Source organism: Phymastichus coffea, unplaced genomic scaffold (assembly GCF_024137745.1).
Source record: "Phymastichus coffea isolate CEN01 unplaced genomic scaffold, Cenicafe_Pcof_1.1 PCOF00012, whole genome shotgun sequence".
NCBI lineage: Eukaryota > Metazoa > Arthropoda > Insecta > Hymenoptera > Eulophidae > Phymastichus > Phymastichus coffea.
In genome coordinates, this window is record NW_026706823.1 from 3,362,241 (window position 1) to 3,385,008 (window position 22,768).

At 36.2% G+C, this 22,768-nt stretch overlaps 1 protein-coding gene across 4 annotated transcripts in view; it reads right to left on the reverse strand.

Moving 5' to 3' along the window:
* Positions 1-22,768, reverse strand: part of LOC131672620 (double-stranded RNA-specific editase Adar-like) — a 623,043-nt gene that overhangs the window by 381,571 nt on the left and 218,704 nt on the right. For all 4 annotated transcript variants that reach the window (XM_058949983.1, XM_058949974.1, XM_058949993.1 and 1 more), the window contains one exon: positions 6,269-6,654. In XM_058949983.1, coding sequence (XP_058805966.1) covers positions 6,269-6,654 — 386 coding nt within the window. The remainder of the gene's footprint in view (positions 1-6,268; positions 6,655-22,768) is intronic.

A 22,768-nucleotide genomic window follows, 5' to 3' on the forward strand; every position in this document is an offset into this window, starting at 1 on the left:
GGGACTATGTTGATATTACTTCTGACTGGAGGTTCTGTCTGTGTTCGTCCGTTCGTGTCGTTCCTCCGTATCTCGTTACGTAGCGTCACTTCGTCTGCTCAGTCATCTGTCAGGCAGCCGTCAGCGTTCTTACGTCTCAGTATAGTTTCCATTTAGGTAGCGACTAAGCGCCACCATTCGGGTTCACGCAGCATCAGAGCTACGATGTTATCGGGGGTGATGCTGCCGACCCTTTCTTCCAGTTCCTGTCTGAGTCTTGTCCAGCGGTCACACGCGAAAAACGTGTGTTCCGCGTCTTCTCGTTCGTGTCCACAGTACTTACAGTCGGGTGTTCGTACTCTGTTCATATTGTAAAGGTACTGTCGGAAGTACCCATGGCCCGTCAAGATTTGGGTGACATAGAAATTTACATCACCAAATTTCCTTCCGAGCCACAGCCTCAAGTCCCGTATCAGTCGTCTCGTCCAGTTACCACCTCGTTCCTCTGTCCATCGGACTTGCCATATGTCAATTGTCCTGTCACGCTCGGCGATTGTCGCGTTCTTTCGTCCTATGTCCGCGCTGCTCCCGTAGATCCTTTTGCGTTCAAAGACCAGTAGATCCACGGGTATTACGCCAGCCACCACCAAAACAGCCTCCGCAGATACTGTTCGGTAGGAGCAAGCGATTCGCAGTACGCCCTGTCTCTGTACCATCATCATCGTCTGACATTGTTTCTTTGTCTTCAGGGAGTCTACCCATATTTCCGCACCATATAGAAGAATCGAGTGAGCTGTCGCCATTAACAGTCGTCGTTTCCCCGATTTCGATCCCGTCGTATTTGCCATCAGACGACTCAAGGATGCTATCCTCTCTGCCGCTTTCCGGGTTGTTTTCTGTATATGAGGCCAGAAAGTCATCTTCGTATCGAGGGTTACCCCAAGGTACTTGACTTCCTTCTTGGTCTCCATCTCGTATGTCCCCACCCTCATGTGCAGTATCGTCGGTGTACGTCTTCTCGTGAGAAACATCAGTTCCGTTTTTTCTGTTGCGAGTTGTAGGTCGAGGTCTGTCATCCATCGTCCGACTCGTCTCATGGTTTGGTTCAACGCCAGCTGCGCTAGCTCGGGAGACCTCTCCATAATCACTGCCGCCATGTCATCAGGATAGTCGACGAGGGTCACTCCGAGCGGCACCCCAAACCAAAGCAAGCTATCGTATAAGCTATTCCAGATGTCAGGTCCTAATATCAACCCCCGTGCCACCCCAGCGGTGACCTGTCTCGTTACATGACCTTCGATCGTCTCGTATGTTATCCGTCTGTTTTTTAGATAATCCTCCACAACCCGAAGCAGGTATGGTGGGATCCCGAAGTTACTTTTCAGCGCCTCCAAGATATCCTTCAAGATAACTTTCACCACTTTTCATTGTTTTAATAGAAAAAAGTGGCTAGTTTGGACCAATTGTTAAATCTAATTTATTTCGATCTAAAAATGTACATGTTGAAGCATCAAAATCTGGAAAACTGACTTCAGGTATTAATCAAAATTTTCTTTAAAAAAAGTAAAATTTTACGAGAATACCTGTAAACTATACAACAACATTAAAAAACATAATTTTTTTCAGATCATTCTAAAATTTGGTTACAAAAAATATATTTTCCGAAAGTTGGTCCTTAAAGTATATTATTATTAAATTCTTGGAGTGGGCATTGTCCTAAAATAGTAGAAGAAGTTACACCTGTTAATAAAGAAGTAAATATAAAAAAAATTTCTACAGGAACTACAGGATAAATTCAATCTTTAGACGTATTTGATTTTCGCATTTCGAAAAATTATGTTAGACATATTTCAGACAAAGTAATTTTAATGGATTATGATATGCAATTGTATAAATGTAATAATATTATTAAACTGCAATCTCTAGTACATAACCAATTTTCACCCCCAAGATATAAAAATCTTATTAAATATTCTTGGTACAAAAGTGGTTACCTTGACATAAACCCTGGAAAATTTGAGAATCCTGTCGACTTCAGCTTTGGCGATTCTTACAAAATGCATTGCAATATTGAAGGCTGCAGTAATATTGGAATAGTTCGCTGTACTTGGTGTAAAAAATCTTTATGCTTCAAACTCTTTTTTGAAGACTATCATTATTGTTCATCATTTAAAGAATGAATAAAATTAATTGTGAAAATTCATAAAAGTTATTGAAAATTAATTGAATATTAGCTGATTAAAGATACTTATTCCTTACTTTTCAGTGCTCTATAACATATCACAATTTTATCAAAATCGGGGATTCGTTTATTGTATTATTTATCTTGTTTGCTTTATAATAGGATTTAGCGGTAGTTCACCCCCATAACAAAAGATTATGCGGAAACACCGAAACAGGTTAACTCTTTTTTGTCATTTTGTATTTGAAAAACATTTTTTTATATTTTTGTAACAGTTCTGTGAAATTTCACACGAAACAAATACTAGGAAAATACAGTTTTGCCCCTATTAAATCTAAGGGTTTCAACCCTTATTATCGAAACCTATATGCTGTTGTTACGTTGTCCATGGCAATTCTTTTCTATTTTGTTTTATTAATAAATGTTGAATAGAACCGAAGATCCCCTTATAAAAAAGTGATGGAAGCCTTATTGACGCATTTTATTCGTGACCTGATTGGCCCAAATGAAAAAAGCCGCGAGAAGTCAAATTGAATTTAGTTGATTTTTTATTTCAGATTTAATTTAATTTGTTTTTAGCAAAAAAATAAAATATAAAAAATTTAATCTTTCATTCATCATTTATAATCATAATGTAGTTCATTGTTTATCAGTTTTATCCCTTATAAAAAAGTGATGGATGCCACGTTGAAGCATATAGCGATCTGATGGCTGAGATATAATTGCGTGATATACTTATATGGCGGAAAATAAGCATATAGGTATGGTTTTGAGTTGAGATTTTACTAATAACAATTCAAATCATCATAATTTATCATACGGATAATTTTGAAGATAAGGAAGTAAAAAAGTAGACTGTAATATCGTTTATACTCATAATATGAAACTAACAACGAAGAAATCGTTTCATACAAATAATATAGGTTGAAATTGCTCTAAATATTTTCTATTAATAATCGAAAATTTGGTTTTTGAATGTGTAAAATAAAAGTTGTAATGTTGCAATCTTTATTCAAAAAGTAGAATAAATAAGTTTAATAATAAATTAACACGTTGAGAAAAAAATAGTATAAGATTATATTTATTGCAGTTTTTGATATAATAAATCATAAATTTGAAAACGTGTTTCATCACTAATACACATTTTCGGCTGTGATATGGGTTTTTTAAAAAAATGGAAAAATCTACCTTTGAAAATAGTAATTTGTTAAATATGTTAATATCGATATAACAATAAGAAATACAAAAGAAGATAAAAACGCGTAAAGTTTATCTAAACCTATATATTTTTATTTTCCTATATGAAAAAGTGATGCTGAGTGAAGTAATTTTATTTATGACTTGATTGACTGAATTTCGTCATGTGTGTCACAGTTATGAGTAAATCGGTCATAATAATAAATCGAAGTACTTTACATCTATCAATACAAATAAGTATAATAATGTGTAGGCATTAAACTGTAAATGACTTCTACATTCTCTCAGTGGCCTAACTTTAAAAAAATACGATAAAGTAATCTTAATGCACTTCAATTGCATTTATTTATTGGACATATAAATTAATTGAATATATCTTTATTGTAAAGTTTAGCTTTGGATAAATATGATTTATATGGAGAAGAATGGTAAATTGATATTTTATATGAAATTCTGCGAATTTATTTCGGTGCAGTCGGCACCGTTAATTTATTTAAAATAAATTTTAATATTTAATTTATAAATGTAAACAAACTCTCCAAATGGTTTCAGATGAACAATGGAAAAAACAGTTAAATTAAAATAATATATCTGTTGATATGGAGAAATCCTATGGAAAGTTTGATACCATGAACCAATACGTTAAAAAAGAAACAAAATTAAATTGTTAGGCGCAGCTGATAGTTCTATCCTATCCTTATCTTTGCCTTATATTTATTTTTTATTTGTATACTTTTTACATATTTTATTCCTATCTTATCTTTAAAAAAAGATGAGTCGCTGACATCCAGCGTTGTGATTTGTTGATGCAAAAATAGAACGCGAAATTTTGAATTTTCCTATACTTTGAAATTATTATTATTATTATATATCAAAGGGTGTAAGATTGCTATTTTAGCGATAAATTCAATTTATGAATAATTAACATGGATAATAAACTGCAAGAATGGAAATATGTTAGTAAATTGGTTTAAGAACATAATACGTTATGTTTTAAAATTATTTGTACAAATTATTAATTTTATAACCATCTCGGATACTACAATGAATATCGTTGTGTTAAAATTTGGTAGAAAGAAAAAGAGAATGAATAAAAATAAAATAGAAACTACATATTTATCTTTTGTATATTTTAAATTAAAACGTATGAGAACAAAGGAAATTAATTATCAAAATATTATACCCGTTAAATTAGAAGAATATTCACGGGTGTTTTCATAGTGGCAGCAAAAAGTACATGTTGTTAAATATATTACTCATACTAATATAAGATTGCAGCCATAATCATTACTATTGAATATGTACGAGGTGTGATCAAAAAGTAAGGTGAATTTTTATTTTTCTCAAAAAATATTTATTTATTCATCAATTTTTATTTTATCTCCTTCAAAGTAATCCCCCTCGGATATAATGCACTTGTGCCAATGCTTTTTCCAATCCTCAAAGCATTTCAAAAAATAATTTTTTGTGATCTTGTTTAGTTCATCCTTCGATGCCGTCTTTATCTCCTCAATCGTGGCAAAACGCCGTCCTTTCATGGGCCTCTTCAGTTTTGGGAACAAGAAGAAGTCACAGGGGGCCAGATCTGGGGAATACGGTGCCTGTGGCATCGTTACTGTGTTGGTTTTAGCCAAAAATTCGCGCACAAGCAACGATGTGTGAGCAGGGGCGTTATCATGGTGCAAAAGCCAATTTTTATTTTTCCACAAATTCGGACGTTTCTGGCGGATTGCTTCGCGCAAATTGCGCAAAACTTGCAGGTAATATTCCTTATTTACTGTTCTATCCTGTGGCAAGAACTCATGATGCACCACGCCCCTGCAGTCAAAGAAAACTGTAAGCAAAACCTTTACATTTGATCCAACTTGGCGTGCTTTTTTTGGTCTTGGTGATCCAGAATGTCTCCATTGGGACGATTGAGTCTTAGTCTCGACGTCATAACCGTATACCCATGTTTCGTCACCTGTTATAACCCTGTTGAGTAAATCTGGATCATCGTTGACGTCATTCAGTAGCTCTTGGGCGATGCTCATGCGACGTTTCTTTTGGTCGAAATTGAGCAATTTCGGAACAAACTTCGCTGACACACGTCTCATGTCTAAAACACTCGTCAAAATTGATTGGCACGAACCAAATGAGATGCCAATATCATCAGCAATTTCTCTAATGGTAATTCGACGATTTCCCAACACTATTTTCTTCACTTCTTCAACATTCTCATCAGTTGTTGATGTGCTGGGGCGTCCAGAACGAGGTTCGTCGTCGGTGTCTTCTCGGCCTTCTTGGAAGAGTTTATACCACTTGTAAACATTTTTTTGGCTTAAAGTAGACTCACCGTATGCCACTTTCAGCATTTCAAGTGTTTTGGAACATTTGATTCCATTTTTCACACGAAATTTAATGCAAACTCTTTGATTCATGTTTTTAGACAGCAGCAAATCGTGGAGCACGCAAAACACTTCTAACCTTGATGCCTCTCACAAACAAACCAAACATACTACAAAGCTGAAATTTGGAACGTATGTTCTAGACGAGTGTACCGACAGAACCAAATAAAAAAGTCGAAGATCGAACGGACGTAGCCCGCTAAATTTCAAAATTCACCTTACTTTTTGATCACACCTCGTATAGTATGTTCTTACATAGCATCTTTTCCATGTTTAGTAGTAAAAAATATCTAGTTTTTATTTACTATTCGATTTCTTAAGTGACGCAAGCGGTTTATAAAAAGACTTACATCGATCCTAGTTGATCGATCCTAGACCAATGATATTTTTGAAATCAATCAACAGTAAATCAAATTACACATAAGTTATACAATTTGAAAAACATGTAATATTATATTACATATATTTATACTTAATATATTATAGTATAGAGTAAAACACGAATGAGAAAGGCAATTCTTACCATTAAAACTCCGTCCCAAGTTTGAATACCTTCACTACTTTTCACAGGTATAGTTCCTTCGCCAGACTCAATTTTCGTTCGTAATTGACCTCTAGCTCTTCTATTTGGATGTTTATCTACGGAATCATTATCCTCATGGGGAGAAAAAATTCTAGCATCTCCGCACGGTGCTGTGTTGATATACAAGTGGAACTGGATTCCATCTTTCAGTTTGTATCCCTTCTTTTTATGTTCTAAAATAGATTCCTCTTCTAAGCATTCCGTGTGTAATTCTAATTGTTTATATAGATATTCACATAAACAACGTCTAGCTATAACCTCTGCGTGACAATCGTTGAGAGCTCTTCCACTTACACTTAGATGTTCTCCAGATATACATTTTGTTCCTGTGATGGTAGATAAATATAATATAGTATGTTCGCAAATATAAGATATTAATCACCTTTTCTGTTAATAGCACTAAATTTATTGTCAATCTATATTTTTCAAAGGAAACTACATTTAAACAGATTATGGGATGTTTAAAACATAACTATAAGATTTCTTATGTCACCATTTAACTCAAGTATCGTGTTAATAACAGAAGTTGCTCATTCATTGTCCATTTAATGTCTGAAATATTACAAACATTAAATGGAAATCATGGAAAAAAGTGAATATATCGAAGATGATTTTCAACATATTTCTACATATTTGAAAATATATTATATAATAATCCTTTTGGTTTATAAAACTTATGCAAATACGAACATCACTGTTTATATATTAATTATATTTAGATATTTCGAGGAAAGATATGGGTTATGAAAAATTGTGTTCCGTTAAGTTTTAAACATGGCGTCTAGAGTATGGGAACCACTAACGATACTAACATTTATAAGGGCAATCTAAGTACAAACGTAGGTCCTGTAGAATGTAGTCTGTGAAAATTGCATTCATACTAAAAAATGCAGAGCGAACTATAACACTGGGAATCCAGTTAAACTTATAAGTAATTTATTTTTCATCTGTAATAACCACCAAAACTACAGAATAACATTAACGCTAGCCGAGAAGTTTATTGCTCAATCAAAACAAGAACATAAAAATATTAAAGAACAAATAATAAATGAAATATTTCATAAAAATGAAACGGAAGTGGCCATATTATGACAGTATTTGAAGATTACAGTGAAATATGTAACGAAGTATTTTAGGCTGGGAATCACTACGCTTTGTCTTTGTATTTACATATCTGTTGTTTATTATAGGCACGGCAATGATACAGAGAAAAGGGAGACGGTCATGCGCAAAGAAAAAGAGAAGTGAAAGAGCGAGAGAGAGAGAGAGACAGAGAACGCTGAAGGAAAAAAAGAAATACATGAATTACATCTTGCAATTAAATTATTTGACACTAATGAAACAGAAATAATAACACAGGCCGACAATTTTCAGACCCAGAGACCAGACATACTGCACCCAAAGGAATTTGATGTGCTGAATCCAAATCTGGCCTCAGAATTGCTCCATCACCCTAGGTTCCCGAGATATCCTAACCTAAAAGTACAAAAAACACTGTTTTTTACGGTTTTTGAGGTTACATAGCATCTTGAGTAAATTTTTTTTTCCAAAAACGGGCGACAGCATCATAAAAGAGCACTCTTGCCCTCTGAAATCCATTTTTAAAATTTAAGATAGCTTTTTTTCTCATCGAGATATCATTGATTGAAGTTACGTATTTTCGTAGTTTCGTAACAACGTTAAAAGAGCCTATATTGTATATGTGAGCCTATAAGCCCAATTTAAAAATAATCGTTTTCAATTGAAAAGATCTATATATGGGTTTTCTTATAGTTTCTGAGATATCCTAACATAGAAGTGCAAAAGAGACTGTTTTTCACTGTTTTTGAACTCTTCTCACATCGCTAATTTGTCGATTCATCGATAATATAAAGTACATGAAAAATAATCTGAGGTATGTAAATATAGATTGGAAATTCATATATATTCTGCATATACCAGTATATAATGTAATCTAGTCAGACAGCACATATAACCTTAAACAATCAATAAATTCAAAATGTTTTTGGCATTAATTCACGAACCCTAATAGATGAGTTACCCAATAAAGTAAAACATGCATGAAACAGGAACTGTAAACATTCAAAGTCACAAATAATATATTATCTTTACACTCCGACAGATTAACGTCAAACCCAAATCTCAAGAACCTTATATTCCTTACACCTACGACAGGCTGAACCCAAAGATAAACCCAAATCCCGACGCTTTAATAATTTCAATTTAAAAACTGAGGTAGTGCTTTTTAAAGTGGACGACTTCTCCTTTCGAATGTTATTTCCAGTTTTTAACTAAAATAGAAATTAGCGATGTGGTAAGAGTTCAAAAATACCGAAAAACAGTATTTTGTGCACTTTTAGGTTAGGATATTTCATAAACTAAGAGTGATGTATCAATCCATTAAGCCAGTTTTGGATTCAGCGCATCAAATTCCTTTGGGTATACTAGGTCTGGTCTCTGGATTTGAATTTTCGTCAAATTTTATTGGCCTGTGTAATTACGTCTAGCTGGTTTGTGAAGCTCTTCCACCACTCTTTCTGACGCTCCATCAAACGACCCGTCTATTTCTGTATTTTGGGTACCTATTTTTATGACTGATTTATTTATTACAACTAAGTCATTGAGATTATTTTTCAGGTATGCTGTGATAGTATCTGTAACAGTTTTTACTGCCGACTGAACGATACGTTGAACAGTTTGCAAATTAATAGCCTCGTCAGAATTTAGTGGTGGAGCAACATTTTCTAATCTTTTATGTTGCAGATCGAAATGACCTTATGACATGAGCTTGAATCGGAGATTTGGTGGGCTACAATGGTCGTTAACTCGATGTCCAAGTTTACATCGGAATACATGAACCTCATTTTTATAATAAATGAATGGCAGTAATGCTCTCAAGATATATCCACCCTTGCGTAGTTCCTAAACTGTCGAATGGATTTTGTTGATATGACTATTGTTACCTGCTGATTTTTCAGGTACAACTAATTAAAGACGATCGAAGAGTTCATTTGGATCATCCTAACACGCATAATCTATATTAATATTATTGATTAATGCAACCGTATACCTAGGTAAAGATGCACCAATTTTTAACCCTTTCTCTCCTATCTTAGGGTTTTTAGTCTTATTAAATATTGGGCCAACGATGTTATTATTTTTGTAGCTATGATGTGCTGGTATAAGTTCACCTGGATTCATACTTCTCTATGATCTCTAGAATTTCCTAAAAATTTCTAATAAATCGAGATAAAATTTCTTGATATCTCTTGGGATTGTCTTGCGTTATTAGACTTCTATCAGGCTGTTCTGTCACAAATAACTCCATTAAACCATTTGTTTTCGAATACTTGAAATCATCAACGCTCACGGTATTCTCATAAAAAATCACTGTAGAGTTACTAAGCAAATAAGCTCCATTTTTACTCTATTCTTGTCAATCACTAAAAGTCAAGATTTCGCATATAGATCTTCAAATTGATTGTAAGTCATGTCCGAATTTATGCAATTATCGGAATTTATATGAGTGATACCTGCATCGATTTGTTTAAAAACTACCAACAAATCAACATTATCTCTTACAAGATGTTTAGAAATACAAGTGTACGTTTGTGAGAGATAGAAGCAGTCGACATTTCTGTGTCTATCTATACAAAACAAAGAACGCACGTTGTCCTACTTTTCACACGCGAAGTCATCAAATATTATTATCGAATTGAATAATACATGCTGGGTATCAATCACTAACTCATGTTCTTTGAAGAGAAAATAATTCACCCCGTTTATTGGCTTCAGTATTTCTTTCAGTAATTTATATGTTGGTTAATTGAGATATTTCGAGTAAACGTAAACGTTTTTGAATCTAACGCAATTGGAATTACCATAATTAGATAGACCCCAAAAAATTGCTTTAATACTATGTAGAAGTAAATCCCCATGACGCTTTGGTAGTTTACCTTCACGTACGATGACGCCAAAATTTTCGACAGAAAGTTTTACAGTTTACTTTTCAAAAATTATATTCAGGAGACAATGTTTAAACAGCAACTAATCTAATGGCTGTATATATATATATATATATATTGCGGGAATTGCCGGAATCTAAGTATCCGGTACCAAGCTTAGAGAATAAAGTTGCACGTACACTCAGGTGCAGAGCATCTTTTATAGCTTTTCGAAATTCGCAACATTCAAGGTCTGCAGAAAACCATCCCCAATCATGCAGTACTGGTATCAGAGTATCAAATGCTGCATTGAAAGAGTAAAATTGTACATACTCTCAGAGACGGAATAGGATATAGAAATTTTCGAAACTCGCAGCAACCTAAGTTTGAAGAAAACTGTCCCTTCATCCGAAACACAATAAAGAAATTTCAATTCGAAAGAAAAAGAATTTTCTTTGTAAAGTAACGGTAAGAAAAATTTCATTAGTAAAAAAATTACGCTGCGTCTGCATAAATTGATTCTGTATCAAAATAGCCGTAAACTTACGAGGTGTGATCAAAAAGTAAGGTGAATTTTTATTTTTCTCAAAAAATATTTATTTATTCATCAATTTTTATTATATCTCCTTCAAAGTAATCCTCCTCGGATATAATGCACTTGTGCCAACGCTTTTTCCAATCCTCAAAGCATTTCAAAAAATCATTTTTTGTGATCTTGTTTAGTTCATCCTTCGATGCCGTCTTTATCTCCTCAATCGTGGCAAAACGCCGTCCTTTCATGGGCCTCTTCAGTTTTGGGAACAAGAAGAAGTCACAGGGGGCCAGATCTAGGGAATACGGTGCCTGTGGCATCGTTACTGTGTTGGTTTTAGCCAAAAATTCGCGCACAAGCAACGATGTATGAGCAGGGGCGTTATCATGGTGCAAAAGCCAATTTTTATTTTTCCACAAATTCGGACGTTTCTGGCGGATTGCTTCGCGCAAATTGCGCATAACTTGCAGGTAATATTCCTTATTTACTGTTCTACCCTGTGGCAAGAACTCATGATGCACCACGCCCCTGCAGTCAAAGAAAACTGTAAGCAAAACCTTTACATTTGATCCAACTTGGCGTGCTTTTTTTGGTCTTGGTGATCCAGAATGTCTCCATTGGGACGATTGAGTCTTAGTCTCGACGTCATAACCGTATACCCATGTTTCGTCACCTGTTATAACCCTGTTGAGTAAATCTGGATCATCGTTGACGTCATTCAGTAGCTCTTGGGCGATGCTCATGCGACGTTTCTTTTGGTCGAAATTGAGCAATTTCGGAACAAACTTCGCTGACACACGTCTCATGTCTAAAACACTCGTCAAAATTGATTGGCACGAACCAAATGAGATGCCAATATCATCAGCAATTTCTCTAATGGTAATTCGACGATTTCCCAACACTATTTTCTTCACTTCTTCAACATTCTCATCAGTTGTTGATGTGCTGGGGAACGAGGTTCGTCGTCGGTGTCTTCTCGGCCTTCTTGGAAGAGTTTATACCACTTGTAAACATTTTTTTGGCTTAAAGTAGACTCACCGTATGCCACTTTCAGCATTTCAAGTGTTTTGGAACATTTGATTCCATTTTTCACAGAAAATTTAATGCAAACTCTTTGATCCATGTTTTTAGACAGCAGCAAATCGTGGAGCACGCAAAACACTTCTAACCTTGATGCCTCTCACAAACAAACCAAACATACTACAAAGCTGAAATTTGGAACGTATATTCTAGACGAGTGTACCGACATAACCAAATAAAAAAGTCGAAGATCGAACGGACGTAGCCCGCTAAATTTCAAAATTCACCTTACTTTTTGATCACACCTCGTATTTTAGAAATTCGAGTGGGTTTCGACTCGTGGAAGGGAGTGGGCGTATCTTGGCTGTGAGTGCGAGTTTCGGTGAGAAAGTTAAAGAGGAAAAGTGTTTGAGGAGAGTGATAGAGGTGAAAATAGCGTGGAGGCGAAAGAGAAGTGGAGTAGAGAGAGAGAGAGAGGCTTGGAGAACTGCAGGAAAAAGCAGAGAGAAAGGAATAAAGAAAAAAGAAGAGTTGAGGTTAAGAGAGAAAATCAGGAAGCGGGAAAGGCAGGTAGAGAGGAGGGGCGATAAGAAGTAAAGGCCGAGACAGAAAAGGTAAGATAGCGAATAATGGTGGGATCACGAGTAGAATTAGAGAGTCGAATTAAGGCATACGGGATAGTGATGGAAAGTTTTGTGACAACAGAAAAATTAAGAGATGAAGGTGGAAGGATGGATAAGGAAGGACCAGAGGAGGAAAAGAAGAAAAGAGTAAAGGTGGTGAGGGGGAGAGAGAACGGAGAGGGGCTGAGGAAGAATATTAGAGGAGAAATGAGAGAGGCCAAAAGATGCAAGAGTGAAAGTGAGGGGAGCGAGATGGAAAGGGAGGGAGGAGAAGGATTGGACAACACGATAAGAGAAGTGGAGAAAAGCAGTGATATAGAAGATATGATGGAAAAGATTTGGGCAGATATAAGGGATTTATGAGAGGCATGGGAGGATGAAAGGAAAGAATGGATAGAAATGTTTAAAGAAATAATGGAAAAAATGAAAAGAATGGAGGCAGAGGGGAAAAGAAGAAAAGAAAGATAGGAGAAAGAAATAGGAAAAGTTAGGAGAGAACAAGAGAGAGAGAGAGAGAGAGAGAGAGAGAGAGAGAGAGAGAGAGAGAGAGAAGAAAGAAAGAGACGAAAGAAGAAAGGGAAAAAGCAGAAAATAGAGAAAAGAAACTGTAGGAAAAATGGGGAGAGAGGATGAATCCATTGGAAGAAGAGTGCGTGAAATTAAATAAAGTATAGAAGGAGAAAACGAGAAGTAAAGAGGAACAGAAGTAGGCAATAAGGAAGAAATAGAGTATATGAGAGAAAAAAATGGATAAAGAAAGTAGGATCAAAATTATAATAGTGACAGGCTTAAAAGGTGGGTAAAGATGGGAAAAGAAGGGAGAGGCAGAGGACTGGTTAAGGAAGGAACTAGAAAAGAAAGGGGAGATAGTGAATCTGAGAAGAATAGGAGGGATAGCGGGAAGGGATGGTCGGAGAGAAAGAGGAAAAAGGTTGTAACAAATTAGGTGCGCTTCATGGGAACAAAAAGAAGGAATTATGAAGAGGAAAAAGAAGCTGGGACAGAAAAAGATACATATAGATCAAGACTGGACGTGGAAGCAGAGGAAAATAGAAGAGGAAGTAAGAAGGAAAGCGAGAGAAATAAAAAGTAAACGTAAAGAGGTAAAGATGTGGCATAACGGGATGAAGTCAGAGGAAGAAGAATGGTGGTGGAGCGAGAAAGAGGGAAAAATGGTAGGATAAAGGGCGGAAGGGTTTCGAAAACAATAGAAAAAAAATAGAGAGAGGAGGGAAGGGAGAGAGACGGAAAGGCAGTAAAGATACTATTCTGGAACGTGGCGGGGATTAGGAGAATGGAGGAAGACGACTGGGAATATGTTAGGGAATTCCATATAGTGGGGCAAACAGAAACTTCGGTGAAGAGACAAGGGGCAAAAACTGGGATGGAGAAGCAAGTAAAAGAGTATAACATAGAGTTGAGAGACTCAAGAAGGGAAGGATGAAGGGGGCGAGAAATAGGGGGAGGAATAATGGTGGTAAAAGAGAGGAAAGGGATGAAAAAGGTTGAATAGAAGAAAGAAATGACAAGTGAGGTAATAGCAGGAGAAATAAAGATCGGAGGGAGGAAATACATGATAGCATCGGTGTACATTCAACATGAGAAAAAGGAAAACTATGAATACCTAAGCGAAGAGATAGAGGAGAACAGAGGAAAAACAATAATTATAGGAGGAGACTTCAACGCAAGAACAGGAAACGAAGGAAGTGAATGGGAGACAGAAGAAAACCTGGAAGAAATAAAGGCCAAGGATAAAGTGTTAAACGCAAAGGGAGAAGAAATGATATAATGGCTAGGAGAAATGGGTTTAGTGATAACGAATGAGAGAATAGGAGATGAAGAGGAAGAAATAACATATATAGAAGCGAGAGGAAGGTCAACGATAGATTATGTAGTAGATAACGAGGAAGGTGATGAGGCAATAATAGGGGTTCAAATAAAAGAGAGAGTAAAGTCGGACCACCTACTAGTAGAAGTGGAATTGGGAGACAAAATAGCAGAAAAAAGAAAAGAAGAGGAAGAAAGGATGACAGACGACTGGAGCGAAGAAGGTATAAGAGAGTATCAGAGATGGATAGACGCAATAGAGGAAACAGAAACATGGAAAGAGATAAAAAATAGAGTGAGGGACGTAGTCGTAATAAAGAAGATAAGGAAAAAAATAGGATCGAAAAAATCTGGTGGAGCGAAGAATGTAGGGTAAAAAGGGTTAGAGTGATGGCAGAGTTAAATAAGGTAAGAAAATGGGAAGGAGACAGAGGCAAATACCTAGAAGTAAAGAGGGAATTTAGAGGGAATAAGAAAAGCGAAAGAAGCTGAGGGAAAATGAGTGGCAGAAGAAATAAGAAAAGATGTGAAGAAAATTATGGGATAAAGTGAATTGCAATAGGAAGAAAAAAATTGGATTAGATGAAAATATAGGAAAAGAAGAATGGTTAAAGCACTTCAAGGACAACTGGGAGAGAAAGAAAAAGAAGAAAGCAAAGGGAAAGAAACCGAAGACAACGAAGGAGAGGAAGGTGAAGAGATTAGTGTAAGCGAAGTAAAAGAGTTAATAAGAAAAATGAAAAAGAAGAAGACGACAGTAGAAGATGGTATAGGAAATGAAGCGCGGATGGAAGGCATGGAAGGCTTGTTAAAATATATGACAAAATGCTTAAACGGAGTATGGAACGGAGAAGGATATCCGAAAGAATGGAGAAAGGGAATAATAGTACCAATAATATAAGAAAGAAGGGAAAGAAGAAGTAGAAAACTATAGAAAAATAACGCTGATGGACACGGGATATAAAATATATGCGGAAATACTGAGGAAAAAGCTGGAAAGAGAACTAGAAGCTAAAGAAACGCTAAGCGATACGCAGATTGGATTCAGGAAGAAAAGAGGAACAATGGACGCAACATATATATTAAAAACAATAATAGGGAAGGAAATAAGGGAAAAAGGAGGAAAACTGTTTGTATTCTTTGCGACATGAAGGCCGCTTTTGATAAGATAAAGAGGAAGAAAATATGTGAAACAATGAAAGAGAAAGGGATAAATAGAAAAATTAGGAAAAGAATAGAAGAAATATATAAGAAAACAGGGAGTAAAGTTGGAGGAGAAATAATTGGGAAGCTTGAGACTTACAAAGGCGTAAGGCAAGGGTGCCCTTTGAGTATCACGCTATTTAATCTTGCCTTCGCTAGCCGGGAAGTGAAGATCAAATAGGTGCAAGAAGGAGGGGTAGTGATAGGAAGGAAGAAAATATGAACATTAGAATATGCAAAGAGTGAAAGTGGAATGAAAGCAATGGTGAAAAAATTAAAAAGGTACCTGGAAGAAAGGGAATTAGAGCTAAATGTAGAAAAATCAAAGATGATGAAATGCAGAAGAGGAAAAGGAAGGGGAAAGGAAGAAGAATTCGAATGGGAAGGTGAGATGATAGATATGGATAAAGATTACAACTACTTGGGATATGTGATAAGCAGAAATAACGGAAATAAAAAGCAGATAAAGAAGGTAGAAGGGAAAATAAATATGGGACTCGCAAGACTATGGGGGTTGGGAGAAAAGCTATTTAGAGAAAATTGGAAGCTAAGGAAGAACCTGTTCGACGCACTGGCGAAAAGCGTAATTATGTATGGAGCAGAAATCTGGGGATGGAAGAGATATGAAGAAATAGAGAGATTACAACCAAAATACATAAAGTGGGTATTGGGATTAGATAGAAACACGCCAAGTTACTTAATATGATGGGAAACAGGAAGACAAGAAATGAAAGAAACAGCATTAGAAAGAGCAATGAGGTATGAAAACAAAATAAGAGAAGAAAGAGATGGCTCAGTAAAAAGAAGTCTGGAGAGAACTAAAGAAAAGGGGAAGAAATGAAAAAGATAAAAAGGGTAAGAAGGAGGAGAGAGAGGAAAGGCTAGAAAAAAGTAAAATATATAGAGAGAGGGAAGAGGGAGACGAAATGAGAGAAGAGTTTTGGGAAGAAATAAAAGAAGAGCTAAAGAAAAAAGAAGAAAAAGAACTAGAAAAAAAGCTAGAAAAGTCAAGATACATAAACAGGTGGAAAGAACTGAAAGAAGAAATCAAAAAGTAGAGATGAAAAGAAATGAAAAAGGAAATTCAAGGAGAGGGAAGAATAAAAGGTCTACAAATAAGGGAAAGGTTTATGTTAGGTAATGAAACGAGAGAAAGCAGGTATTGGGAAAAAGAAGAAAATAAGAGATGTAGAATGTGTATGAAAGAGGAAGAAAATTGGAAACACATAGTAGAAAAATGTGAAAAAAGTAAAAAGGAAGAGAAAGAATGGGAAAAAATAATAATAGAAAGCAAAGAAAAAATATCGTGGATGATGGAGCTCTCTCTCTCTCTCTATTTCTCTCTTTAGCGGTATGGCACAGCGGGTAGTTGTAAGGCTCAGGTAGGTAGCAAGGCATACAAGCCCTGGCTACCTGCCTTAATTAAGGTCGGCGTCATCAAATTGTTCAGGTAGAGTACCATCAAGGCGATCCCTCGCCGGGCGGCTTTCTCTTTAGTTTAAGTAGGCTAAGTCGGTTCGTCGTCACGGCGGTCATCTGCCCGGCGATGCGTGCGGTGTATCGGTTAGATTAGTAAGCGCGATAAGTTAGTTAATTTGTTATTTGTTCTCTATTGTAATAGGTGTTAAAAACACCGTTGTGTTCTATAGCGTTGAGACGTGTTTGCATCAACTTTGTGTTCATTAGGTTAAGAGTTTGTAAAAGCTGGTTATAAGTAGAATTATGCAATTTGTTCTTTTATCATCAATATTGATTTTTATTAGATTAGATTTTGATTCGAATGCGAATTTTGTTGTGTGTATAATTTCTTAATTACTTTTATTTCATTGCCTTCCCCGCCCCCTTTCCCGCCTCGATTGCTATGAGCGAGTGGACCTCACTTGCCCATCTTTAAAAATTGATAACGAGCGAAGTTTCGTTACAATCAAGAATAAGTGTTGCGATCTTCAGATCACCGCATATTTTCCATTTGTGCTCTGCGCATTTGTTCTTTTTTAGAACTATTTCCAAATTCTCATACGTCTCTTTAAACTTGGTGGAATGTGCTATTGGAAGAGGTCGAAGGTATTTCCATTGTGAAGAAGAACAGCTTTGAGGCTTCGCCTCGAGGAGTCGATAAACAGCCTCCATTCCTCGTCTCTACAAACATTTCGTTTACTTTCATTTACCAAACCTTTCGCATCCGAACAATATACCAATGACTTTCCATCATCTTTCGTGAAAAATTTCCTGAAACTTTGTTCTCTGTTTCGGTAAGTATAAGCGCTTGTTTCTTTCGGTAGTAAGTTTTTCTTCTTCAGTGCTGCCGCCAAATGTTTAACTCCATCCTTAGGTAGTCCTAGTTCACGAAAGAGATCGTTCAATTCCTGTTGAGTGAAAGTCTGAGGGGTTGCCGTTTTCGATGTGATATATTCCTCATCTCCATCGTCTTCTTCACTATCCTCCTCGGAGCTTGTCTCATTCCGATCATCATCTTCCTCTTCTAAATTGTCTATATCCATAGGTTCATGTACCGTTCCTTTCTCTGTTTCTGTTTTAACAGGCGTTTGCACTGAGGAAACTGTAGCGTACTTGATCTTCGATTTGTTATTAACACTGAAGCCTGCGATGTTTGTCATGCAGAAATAGCAATCATCTTTACAAATCGGTTTTGACCGTATCATTGGTTTTGTGAATTTAAGCTCATCTTTTTCTTTAATTGTCCTATATCGTAATAGAAAGAGATAGATAGAGATTGAACATCAGCATACGACATGGGTACCGCACATAATTTGCAGTTCGTGTCGTACAATGCTATTACGCAAAAACGTTGGTTCAACTGTGACGAGAGCAGGCCGTGTGCCGGTCTCTCGTCTGCGTTCTCCCTCCTCCACTCGGCAAGGCGTGTTGGCCAACGTTAGGCGCATTAAAGTATGCGCCTAACACTTGGTCTTTTTGTTTCAGCGCCAAGGACGGGCCAGCGCAGTTGAGCGCAAGAAAAAGTTGAAGAGCGCGGAGAGAGAGTGAGAAAGAGAGAGAGAGAGAGAGTATTAGGCCCACGCAGGGATTGGCAGGCGCGCAACGCGTGACCGATAAGCGGCGCGTCGCGTGCCGCCTAACTAATAGGTCAAGGTAGGGAGAGGAGCGTGCGCCGCTGAGCGGCTGCAAGACGAACGCAAGAATTAGTGCGTGAGAGAGTCGAAGTCCAGTCCTATTAGAGATAGAGTCGAAGCCTAGTCCTACTAGAGTGCAGAGGTCCAAGCCCAGCCCTGCTAGAGTACAGAGAGTGCAGTTTGGGATAGCCGGAAGGAAGGTCAACCCTACCGGCAACAGCTTTGTCTGCGACCTCAGCCAGCCCACCCTTGCAAGGAAAGGATACCTGGTCAGTGATAGCAGCCAGCAGCTACCAGCGATCTGACCAGCGACGACGCCCGGTACTTCTTGCGGCAGCGTATCGCTCAGGATTCTCGACGTTGCGAGGAACAGGAGATAAAAGGTCAAGCCTTCCTTTTCTTCTTTCTCTCTACACTCTCTCTCTCTCTCTCTGTTGATGCGACGACCGGTGCGCGTTGAAAGAGATAGCCTGGCACTCATGTGCCGGCTATCTGAAGGTTCGCGCTAAGTTTAATTTATAATGATGTAAATTGCGACCGGTGAATTGTCCAGGCGCCCACGTGCCGGGCAATTTACCCGGTATTAGTTCGCGTAGTTTTTAAGTAAGTTTGTAATAGGTTAAGTACGCGATTAGGTATTAAGATGAAATGCGAAATGTTCATTTGTGATTATCTTAAGTAGTTTATTGTTCTATTTGTAGTTTGTTGGTCGGTAATTTAGATTATGTTATGCGCGCGTATGTTTAGTTTGAATAATGATTAATAATAATAGGTTGTAAGTGAGATTTAATTTCTGTCTTTCGATAATTCATTTATCAGCCTCTCCTCGTTTTCTCCCTCAATTAATTGCCTTGAGCGAAAGTGCCTCACTTACCCCGCAAAGAATTGGTAACAAAGGAATGAGTTTTGTTACACAACAACTATTATGAAAAATTGGCTACCATTTAATCTAAGTCAAAATTGGATTGCCCAAATTGCGGGATGGATAACAGAAGATTGTTAGAATATTATCAACGAGGATGGATATTTCAATGTCACTGTTCTTTAAACTTCTATAAACTTCATTTTTGGATTTACTAAAGATTAAACGAAAAAATTTTACGACAGTTAATGCTAGCGTTAATAAGAAATGTAAGCGTCATAATCTTTGGATAGAATTATACTATCATGGATTAGAATGGGACTTTGATGATTTCAAAAACGAAGTACATAAATATATTATCACAGATACACACAAAGATGCCACAAATAATTTCGTTTCCGGAGATCTGAAAAAAGAGTAATTAGACCGATAGGGCCTTAAAGTTTTCAACTTGAATGATCGGGGCTATTGCCCTTTTGACAACATAAAATCAGTTACTTTGTATCCTAATCATAACGGTAAATATGTAAGCACGTGCACAGCTCAAAACGTAAAATTTATGAAAAAGTTTTACATAAATCGTTCCTACATGGATTGGGAAGAGAACAATGAAATTGTTGAAAGATTTCTATAAATATTCTTTTAAGAAATGACATGTAGAATAAGATTTAATGTTGTCAATAAAAAATTTCATTTAAGGAAAAACAATGTATATATTTATTATTAATCTCTCCCCCTCCTCTTCTTAATTAATTAATGATAACGTATGATTTTAAAACATACTTTAGTACATACATATACTGGGTGTGTCATTTTAATCGACGCACCCGAAAATCTGGAAATGTTAGCGTCGTACAGAAAAATTGTTCAGACAAAAAATGTTCAGAACAATGGAGGCCATCTTTCTGTAAAAATAGTTTTGATCTTGGGGTGGGATTTCCAAAATTATTTGAAGGTCAAAGCAGTTGTTTAAAATGAGAACCTCTATTTTTGACATCGGATTTCGAACAGGAAATTTTACGTACAAAATGATATTAAAGGACTTTTGGAAAGTCATATCAAATCAATCATAATTCGAAAAATATGTATGAAGGTAGTCAGAATTTATCATAAATAATACTTTAAACTATAATACTACAAAAGAGTATAAATTCTCAGTGGAGAGAGCAAGCCGATCTAAGCAAATTCTATGATATGTGAAATATTTGATAATAATTTTAGAAGGATTGATAGTAATGTGGCTTATTAGAAATCTGACATAGACATGCTTCACTACATGTAAGTCATTTATTTTTATTTAATCGAGATCTTGATAAACTACTGGGCAATACTCGAAATGTGGAAAAACCAGTACTTCTACGAGTTATTTTCTATAAGTAAAATTAGTGATTTATTACAAAATTTTAAAGAGTGTAGAGACGCATAGACATTCCTAACAATCCCATTAACATGAAACTTGTAATCAAGAGTAGTAGAAATAATGACACAGAGACGGGCAACTGTTGTTGAAAAGGAAATGCCAGTTCCATTTAAAATAATAGGAGGGAGCAATGATAAATTAATCCTAGCTATATATAGTTTACTGCCGATAATAATTACCTTTGTTTTTAATGGATTCGTATCTAATCCATTTTAGGAAGCTCACTAAGCTACCACATTTACTTCGAGTTAAACTTTCCTAATTGCATTATGAAAATCATTGTAGACACAATGTAGATAGATTTGTGTATCATCTACATAAATGAGATAATTAATACAACGCAGTATATTTGGCAGGTCATTTATTTAAATAGCAAACAGCAATGATTAAATAACACTGTCCTGAAGAACACCGAAGGATGTATGGAATCATCTAAAAATTAAACCACCACACTCAACAACCTCCTTAGCCAATCTGCTAAATAAGAGAAAAACCATAGTAAAGTAATATCACAGAAGTTGTAACATGGTGTTCTGCCGACTAACAATAACCACGATACTCGGCGTAAAATAAATTACAAGTTACGATAACACAGGCCAACAAAATTTGACAAAGGTTCAGAACCGGAGACCAGACATAATATATTCGAAGGATTTTGATGCGCTGAATACAATTCCGAGCTCAGAATTGCGCCAGCACGTCAGGATTTTGAGATATCCTAACCTAAAAGTGCGAAAATCAAGTTTTTTTGGCTATATACGGTACCTTATAACATTGCGAATAATTTTTTTCGTGCAAAATTGACAACGGCATCTAAAAAGCAATTTTTATCGTAGAAAAGCACTAACAATCTTTAGTTTATGTCTTCTTTTAACGTCAATTGAAATGTACTACTAATCAATTGGTTTATACGGCAACGCAATGAATTTCGACTATTATAACTCAAATCCCTGATCTTGGAGCATTGTAACCTGCGGGGCAATAAACCTTGCCCACTTAACCCTAAATCCCTTTACCCCCCAGACCTGTGTCAAAATGGATTGTCTAATTAGCCTTAAAATACACTTCCTTCATTCTCATTTGGACTATTTCCCAGAAAATCTTGGGGCATATAGTGAGGAGATGGGTGAACGATTTCACCAAGACTTTAAACAAAAGGAACAACACTACCAAGGAAGGTGGGACGAAAAAATGATGGTCGACTACTGTGGTCATTGAAAAGGGATGATAATAACCCTTTTAGTCACAAACGTAAATCTCTTCAACGATCGTTTGAAATGAAGCGCCAACGTTTTCACAAAAAGAAAGCATAACATCACAGAATTGGCGGTTATAGGTTTAAGAATATACATTCTAATGATTGTCAACTTCTTAGTGTAACCTCTCTAACTACATTGGAGCTTAGATTGAAATGCTATGGATTACAGTCCACTTAAATTAATTTGTCCTGTGCTTGACCCTCACTGTTCACTGCATTTAGGTCATAACCACATGCCTTAGCCTGCCCTAAATTTATAGCTGCCATTTTAGAGTGCATCTAATAAATTCAGCTAGATTCGCCGTAAATTAGTACAATGGTAGACCTTTATATACCAGTGTAAGTTTATCCTACTACTGAAGATTGCAAAAAAAATCAAGATTTTTCATACTCCAATATAAATCAATTGATAAATGGCACATTTCAATTGACGGTATCTCTGCTGGAAAAAGACATAAAAAAATCGGTAATGCATTTTGTGGGCCAAGAGTTGCTCTTTCAGATGCCGTTGTCAGTTTTGCATGAAAAAATTTATTCACAATGTTATAAGGTACCGAATATAGCCAAAAAAAACGTTATTTTCGCACATTTAGGTTAGGATATCTCAAAATCCTGATGTGCTGGCGCAATTCTGAGCTCGGATTTCAATTTAGCGCACC